At 42.9% G+C, this 9,339-nt stretch overlaps 1 protein-coding gene across 2 annotated transcripts in view; it reads left to right on the top strand.

Annotated features, from left to right (window-relative positions):
• The window catches only part of LOC121880302 (synaptotagmin-12-like), a 20,496-nt gene extending 13,641 nt beyond the window's left edge, over positions 1-6,855 (top strand). The window contains exons 5-8 of one of the 2 annotated variants that reach the window (XR_006091513.1): positions 295-429; positions 1,174-1,293; positions 1,982-2,792; positions 2,916-6,855. Coding sequence is in view for 1 of the 2 variants with exons in the window: in XM_042387461.1 (XP_042243395.1) it covers positions 295-429; positions 1,174-1,293; positions 1,982-2,155 (429 nt within the window). In the remaining variant the exon portion in view is untranslated. Of the gene's footprint in view, positions 1-294; positions 430-1,173; positions 1,294-1,981 lie in introns of both variants that reach the window. The other variant, XM_042387461.1, reaches the window with a different exon arrangement.
• The last annotated feature ends 2,484 nt before the right edge of the window (positions 6,856-9,339 follow it).

The following is a 9,339-nucleotide window of genomic DNA, read 5'->3' as shown; positions in this document are numbered from 1 at the left end:
CCCTTAACACCTTCTAACACACCATAACACACCCTTAACACCCACTAACACCTTCTAACACACCATAACACACCCTTAACACCCACTAACACCTTCTAACACACCATAACACACCCTTAACACCTTCTAACACACCACAACACACCCTTAACACCCACTAACACCTTCTATCACACCACAACACACCCTTAACACCCACTAACACCTTCTAACACACCATAACACACCCTTAACACCTTCTAACACACCATAACACACCCTTAACACCCACTAACACCCTCTTAACACCAACAGAAGGGCGTGGGGTACGGAGAGATCATGTTCTCTCTCTCCTACCTGCCCACGGCTGAGAGACTGACGGTGGTGGTGGTGAAGGCGAGGAGTCTCCAGTGGTTGGGGGACAAGACTACAGGCGACCCATTCGTCAAGGTGAGGCTCTCTCTCTCTCTCTCTCTCTCTCTCTCTCTCTCTCTCTTAAAAAGTAATTGTGACATCAATATCGTCTAACGATACACCTAACAACCCAACTACTGCTCTAACTACCCAACTACTTCCCAACTACCGCCCTAACTACCCAACTACCGCCCTAACTACCCAACTACCACCCTAACTATCCGACTACCGCCCTAACTACCCAACTACCACCTTAACTACCCAACTACCGCCCTAACTAGCCAACTACCGTCCTAACTACCCAACTATCGCCCTAACTACCCAACTACCGCCTTAACTACCCAACTACCGCCCTAACTAACGTCCTAACTACCTATCTATCGCCGTAACTAGCCAACTACCGCCCGAACTACACAACTACCGCCCTAACTACCCAACTACCGCCTTAACTACCCAACTACCGTCCTAACTACCCAATTACCGCCCTAATTACCCCATTACCGCCATAACTACCAAATTATTGTCCTAACTACCACACTACCGCCCTAACTATCCCATTACCGTCCTAACTACACAACTACCGTCCTAACTACCCAACTACCGCCCTAACTACCAAACTACCGTCCTAATTGCCTAACCACCGCCCTAACTACCCAACTACCGCCCTAACTACACAGCTACCGTCCTAACTACCCAACTACCGTCCTAACTACCTCCCTAACTACCAAACTACCGTCATAACTGCTTAACTACCGTCCTAACTACCAAACTACCCGACAGGTGTACGTGCTTCAGAACGGTAAAAAGGTGATGAAGAAAAAGACGAGTGTGAAGAAGGACAGTCGGTCACCTGTGTTCAACGAGGCGATGATCTTCAGTGTGCCGGCCCCAGCCCTCCATGTATGTATACCCCAGCCCTCCATGTATGTATACCCCAGCCATCCATGTATGTATACCCCAGCCCTCCATGTATGTATACCCCAGCCATCCATGTATGTATACCCTCCATGTATCCCCAACCATGTATGTATACCCCAGCCATCCATGTATGTATTACCCCAGCCATCCATGTATGTATACCCCAGCCCTCCATGTATGTATACCCCCAGCCCTCCATGTATGTGACCATCCATGTCCCCAGCCATCCATGTATGTATACCCCAGCCATCCATGTATGTATACCCAGCCCTCCATGTATGTATACCCCAGCCCTCCATGTATGTATACCCCAGCCCTCCATGTATGTATACCCCAGCCCTCCATGTATGTATACCCCAGCCATCCATATATGTATACCCCAGCCATCCATGTATGTATACCCCAGCCATCCATGTATGTATACCCCAGCCATCCATGTATGTATACCCCAGCCTTCCATGTATGTATACCCCAGCCATCCATGTATGTATACCCCAGCCATCCATGTATATATACCTCAGCCCTCAGCCCTCCATGTATGTGTGTATACAGCAGGTTTCACCCTTCCATGTGTACTACTACATAAATAAACTAATATACATACTACCACACACACTACTACAGTGATGCTCTACAGTGATGCTCTACAATGATGCTCTCCCTCCTTCAGAACATCCAGCTCCGGGTCACCGTGGCGGAGCACAGCAGCGATGGTGGTCAGGCCAGATCAGTGGGTCATGTGATCGTGGGAACACAGGCTACAGGCAAGGCCCTCTCTCATTGGAACCAGATGATGTCAGCGTTGAGGAAGCCGATAGGAATGTGGCACCCACTGAGGCGGTAATACACAAGGGAGATGGGGGTGCCAACAGTGCCATCTTAAACGTATGCAAGGATCAGTAATGTGAGAATTTATTTGACTCACTTAAGTTTCGATACAAAGAGGGAGTCTCTAAGGTTCCTACGTTAACTTCTCATAGCTAGTGATGTGAGAACGTATCTAACTTCTTCACTTAAGCTACGACACAAAGGTGCCTACTTTAAATTTTCCTCCTAACTGGTGATCTGAGAACATATCTAACTGACTTACTTAAGCTACAACACAAAGATGGATTCTCAATGGTTCCTACGTTAAATTTTCCTCCTAACTGGTGTTGTGAGATCGTATCTAACTCACTCACTTAAGCTACAACATAAAAAACTTCACTAAATTACTTAAAATCGCCCTACGAATCATTGAGACATCCGACCCAGTACCTCCATGTAGTCACCTCCAGAATATATTGTAGTAATCCGTCGGTCATGGCTGCTTACGACATATTGTCAGGAGTTTGAGTCATCATTTCTGTGTCGAGGTTATAGGTAAGACTCATTCTCTTCCAGTTAGATTCCTCCTCTCAGCTTCCAGTCAGAACCAACGAGAATTCTGGTTCAAGTTATTCGTCTAGGCTCGAGGAGTCTAGGGTGACCTGCCCGGGAAGGTCATCTGGGTGTGAGGTGTGTTGATGACCTGCCAGGGAAGGTCATCTGGGTGTGAGGTGTGTTGATGATCTGCCAGGGAAGGTCATCTGGGTGTGAGGTGTGTTGATGACCTGCCAGGGAAGGTCATCTGGGTGTGAGGTGTGTTGATGACCTGCCAGGGAAGGTCATCTGGGTGTGAGGTGTGTTGATGACCTGCCAGGGAAGATCATCTGGGTGTGAGGTGTGTTGATGACCTGCCAGGGAAGATCATCTGGGTGTGAGGTGTGTTGATGACCTGCCAGGGAAGGTTATGTCATCAAAGAGACTCAATATGGCCGTCGTCAACACTGAAGACGACTGAAGACCAAGAGGTGGTGAAATAACGATGGTTGTAGAACTAAGTCTCACAACACCTACAGGATAAAAGTGATTATTAGAAACATGTTGTGATGGTGATTAGTAGCGTAAAGATGCGCTTCTATGAGCTCTTCCAATCGGTGATGGTGATGTTCATATTCTATAAAGTGAACAGGAAGAACAATTCAAAAGGTGACTGTGCAGTGATTCCATATATTGAACATGAAAAAAACATTCAAAAGATGACTGTGAACATATCATTGAGGTGAGGAGATAAGGAGGAGGACGATATAATCCAAACATGACTCAAGAACTACACATCCTAACTCAATGGCCACCCTTACCCCTCATACACGTTAAGGTCTCTGGTACACACACACCTCTCAATAGGCACTTACCATACAGCACAAAAATCAAAAAGCACAGGAAGTTATCTCTTAATGAAACAATGTGACTTTATAAACACATAATGAACTACAGATGTTAATAGATGTTGAGGCAATGTCTTAGTGGTTATTGAGAATTAGTTGTCGTTGCGGGATGACTAAAGGAAGTTCTGTGAGGTGAATGTTAACAAAGATGACGTCACGTGTGCGGATTGGTGGCAGTGGGGAGATAGTGACATTGTTGTGATTGGGTGAACACTCGTCATGGTGCTTCCTGACTGAGTGTAAAGATGATGAAGTGATAGTGATGTCGTGATTAGAATGATGATAAGGGTGAGTGGTAGTGGTGATAACCGTGGTGACAATATTTGGTGATAGTGATGCGATGTGATGTTCAAAGGTGGTGACTAATGAATGTATGGAACGGTGTACGGAAGGAATATGTGATGACAGTGATGATAATAATAACAGGCCTTGTAGTGCAGTTACGTGTGATGAACCAAAATACTCGCGTGAGATTTAAAATACGGATGACCACAATGATGATGATAATACTAGAGAAGGTTTAAATTGATGATAATTAGGAAGATTGTCTGTACAGGGCCGTAGATCAAACTCTCACAGATAACTCGATACACCGAGGGGTCCCGCAAGGTCTCTATCCCACACCGTTTGTATACATAACCGAGCTACATAATATATATATACGTATTTATTTATTTATATATATAAACTACTACTGTATAGGATAAGAACTCGTCAGACATAATATATTCAGCACGCACAGTTCCCATAATGCACCGGAATCGTCTGTGTTCATATCAGCTGTGTCTGTCTGTCTGTCTGTTTATACACACACACACACACACACACACACACACACACACACACACACACACACGCAAATGTATCTATTCACTTTGACATTTGTGCCTATGGTTATGTGTGTGTGTGTGTGTGTGTGTGTGTGTGTGTGTGTAAAACAATAGCCGTACATACGCACTTAATTCCATGTATGTGTACATTATATACATATAACGAGAGCAGGTGTGTGGCTCAAACAGGTGTATGGTTCTAACGTCTATCTGGTTCTAACGTCTATCTGGTTCTAACGTCTATCTGGTTCTAACGTCTGTATGGTTCTAACGTCTGTATGGTTCTAAACGTCAGTATGGTTCTAAACGTCAGTATGGTTCTAACGTCCGTATGGTTCCAACGTCTGTATGGTTCCAACGTCTGTATGGTTCTAACGTCCGTATGGTTCCAACGTCTGTATGGTTCTAACGTCAGTACGGTTCTAAACGTCAGTATGGTTCTAAACGTCCGTATGGTTCTAACAGATATATATGTCGCACAAACTAAGGAATCGTATTATTTCTAGGAACCCCCCAGAACTGCTGACAATGAGACGACCACCACCACAAGGTCCTATGACTGCCATGACTAGTTTAAGCAGTGGTAAGAGGGTGGAGGAGGGATCTTATCTTAGGGCAGGGAGAGAATACAGTGGTAAGAGGGTGGAGGAGGGGTCTTATCTTAGGGCAGGGAATGAAGAGTGTGGAAGGTTTTAAGACCCTCCCCCCCTCCCCCCTCCCCTCGTAGTTTAGATGACAGTAGAGTTAATGTGAGAGGTTCTGGGAACTTCCATGGCTACAGATGTTTACAGGAGTCAGGGAAGCAGAGTTTTAGGGTACACAACACCTACACAGTACGTCTACATGTCTGTTTCTCTGTGACAGTCATGGATGTGGGTGCGGAGAGAGAGAGAGAGAGAGAGAGAGAGAGAGAGAGAGAGAGACAGAGAGAGAGCCGCGCCAACCTTCATGTTTGTCAAAGAACGACGTTTAAGTTATGTCAATAGTGACTCTTTGTCCTGATATGAAATAGGTAAAAAGTAAGCAGACAGAAATACACTCACCGTTAAAACTCCTGTATTGCCTTAGCGAGAACACGTGTGAGTTCTCATATACATACATACATACTGAAGCCAAACTCTTCCATAGTGATTGTGATAACCAACATAGTCAAGAGTTCAGGTCTAGTGTGGGGTTCCTTATAGACGTCAGACTCTTTCGTGGATTCTTTTTACCACAGACAGAAGAGCATCGGTGTAAATAAATCAAAATGTATCATAAAGGATCGTGTGTAGCATCAGGTATACCGTGTGTTAGGATCAAAAGCATTAGGTTCTTATATATTATCGTTTTGATACGGAAACATTATTGGAACATGTGAGGAAAAAAGATAGTTATATAACCTAACCTCTTCTAAAATAAATACTAAACAATAATTCTTTGATATTGTTAAAGCTAGAGACGTCATTATATATATATTTTGTGTATGTGTGTATCATTGTCTGTCTCACACTAACAAATAATATTGCTTGGCGTTCAGTATGACAACAGGGTCACTTTTTACTAAACTCTTAATTGTCCCGGTAAAGACTCACTAAGGCTCCTGGGCTAAATATTCCTCATAACTAAAGATTTAACACTTGATCATACTGGTTAGCGAAGATAAAATACTAAAACAGCATTAAAATTAACACTGAGACTCTACCCTAACTAGAAACGTTCACTTAGCGCCAGTTAGGAGAATATTTTATACGTAAATTAACTTTGTCTTCTAACTGATGAACGTATCTAGTTAAGGTAAAGTCTCAGTGTTAATTCTAATGTTATTTGTATGTCTTATCGTTAGTTAACCAATAAGATACAGTGTTACGTGTTTACTTACGACGAAGGATTCATCTTACGAACCTCGGTGACTCGTGATACTAAAATAATGTTCCTTAGTCATTAGTCTTTGGTAGAATTAGATTATTATAACTATTTCCAACTTGGACAATCGACCGCGAGATCCCACCGTCGCTAACACTGAACTTCTTGAGTCACCTGATGATTAGCCCCTCCTAGCATTTCTCATCTGATGGTTAATTAACACTAATCATACCTGGTGGGGGTTAGGTCAGGTCAGGTCAGGTCAGGTCAGGTCAGGTCAGGTCAATCTCAAGGTGACATCAGCTGGTGTGCTTAATCTCCAGGTGATTCAACTTCTAAATAAGAACCTTGTTTTATAAGAAAATTTTTATTACCATTAACTAATTTGTATAAAAAAAATACAAAAAGAAATACATATGAAAAATATTACATAAAATTCTATCAACATCTTTAATAAAAAAAAAACTTGAATATTGTAAGTTTTAAGTTACTAATGGTCCACAGTGTGTGATCATGATAATATATAGTGACGCCATGACATCCCCCCCCACTGTGGCACCATAACACCCCACACACTCCCACTGTGGCACCATAACACCCCACACACCTCCCCCCCACTGTGGCACCATAACACCCCACACACTCCCACTGTGGCACCACCCCACACACCCCCTGTGTGCACCATAACACCCCACACACCCCACTGTGGCACCATAACACCACACACTCCCACTGTGGCACCATAACACCCACACACTCCCTGTGGCACTGTGGCACCATAACACCCACACCTCCCACTGTGGCACCATAACACCCCACACACCCCACACCCACTGTGGCACCATAACACACCACACACCCCCCACTGTGGCACCATAACACCCCACACTGTGACACCATAACACCCCCACACCACACACTGTGGCACACCCCACACACACACCCACTGTGGCACCATAACACCCCACACACCCCACTGTGGCACCATAACACCCACACACCACTGTGGCACCATAACACCCCACACACACCCACACCCCTGTGGCACCATAACACCCCACACACCCCACACTGTGGCACCATAACACCCCACACACTCCCACTGTGGCACCATAACACCCCACACACTCAACTGTGGCACCATAACACCCCACACACCCCACTGTGGCATAACACCCCCACACACCCCCACTGTACACCATAACACCCCACACACCCCCACTGTGGCACCATAACACCCCACACACCCCACTGTGGCACATAACCATAACACCCCACACCCCACTGTGACACCATAACACCCCACACACACCAACTGTGGCACCATAACACCCACACACCCCACTGTGGCACCATAACACCCCACACACCCCACTGTGGCACCATAACACCCACACACCCCACTGCACCATACACACACACACTGTAAACACCCCACACACCCACTGTGGCACCATAACACCCCACACACCCCACACCATGTGTGGCACCATCACACCCCACACACCACCACACCCCACACACCCCACTGTGACACCATAACACCCCACACTCCCACTGTGACACCATAACACCCCCACACACCCCACTCACCACACCCCACACTGTGGCACCACCCCCACACCCCACTGTGACACATAACACCCCACACACTGTACACCATAAACACTCCCACTGTGGCACCATAACACTTCAGGTTGCTGTATAACTTGGCGCTAATTAATACCTCCATCTTAAAAAATCTTCACAATTAAAATATACATAAAAGATGAAACTAGTTTAATTGTCTTCCTAATACATACATACATACATACATACATACATACATACATACATACATACATTCGCCGACTCATAATTAGTTACTACAGCCGAGTCACTCTAACACACTCCAGTATATAACAATAATAATTCTCTTCACTTCATATCTTCAAGTACAGGTAAAACGTGTATTAGAATAGTTCATTTAAGTTTTGTATTGTCATGTAATATTTTTTTTTTTATGGAGAAAATTATTGATTTTAAGTGAGCAAAGTTTAAGTTGTGTAAAGTTAGTTAATATTAACTACGGCTGCTCGTAACAATCTCCTATAGTATGCAAATTAATGATATTTTTATATATTCAAATTAGTATAGAATTTACCCTTACATTGCGTTTTGTTTAGATTACTTAAATAAGGTAACTAACTGTCAAGAAATAAGTTTGTTCCCCTTCCGCTGTCATCCATCTTCTATGATCAATAATTTCTGTTACCTTTATCGTATTCTTTATTTCCGTGTACATATAACTCAATTAATTTAGTTTACGTTAATTATCTCTCTCTTACTTCACATGTACTTAATTATTTAATTCATCAAAAAACATGTAATTATTTTTATTAATGTCTTAAAAGTCATTTGATTTTAATTTTAATTAGAAAAATACGACAAACAATACCTAAATCAGCTTATATCAATATCTGCCTATATTAATAAACCAATAATCTGTTTAATAATTAATAACATCAATAAATGAAGTTAAAAAGATAAACCCCGTACTTCCCTCTTACCTACTCTTTATATAACCAAGAATCTATTTTCTTATACCAATACTCAGCAGAACGTTCATGATATATTACCTGCATTAATTAGATGTTACAGTGATGACTTTACCTGTAGTGAGGAGAGAGTGTGTACAGGTTAATCGAGAATGAATGACCAAATTTGAATGGTTTTTGTATATTAAAATTTGGGTATTATTTTTCCATCAAATTTTATATTATGTGTAGACGCTTATTGGTCTTAGATGTTGATGTGTAGGAAGGTGTTATAAGAACAATAACAACAGCAGTAATACAATATAACAACAACAACAGTAATAAATTAAAACAACAATAGTAATACAATATAACATCAACAACAGTAATAAATTATAACAACAACAACAACATTTTCTCTGTACATATAATTCTTATGGTATAACTTGTTCAGTGTATAATCAGATTTGTAAGTACATTTCTAAGGCATATTATATAACTTCGTCTCTAAGGTTATGTGGGGGGTGGGTGTTGTGTGTGGGAGGTGTTATGTGGGAGGGTGTTATGTGGGGGAGGTGTTATGTGGGG

The sequence above is a fragment of the Homarus americanus genome, unplaced genomic scaffold (genome assembly GCF_018991925.1).
Source record: "Homarus americanus isolate GMGI-L3 unplaced genomic scaffold, GMGI_Hamer_2.0 scaffold50564, whole genome shotgun sequence".
NCBI classification, from domain to species: Eukaryota; Metazoa; Arthropoda; class Malacostraca; order Decapoda; family Nephropidae; genus Homarus; species Homarus americanus.
This window is presented reverse-complemented; position numbering and strand designations above follow the sequence as displayed.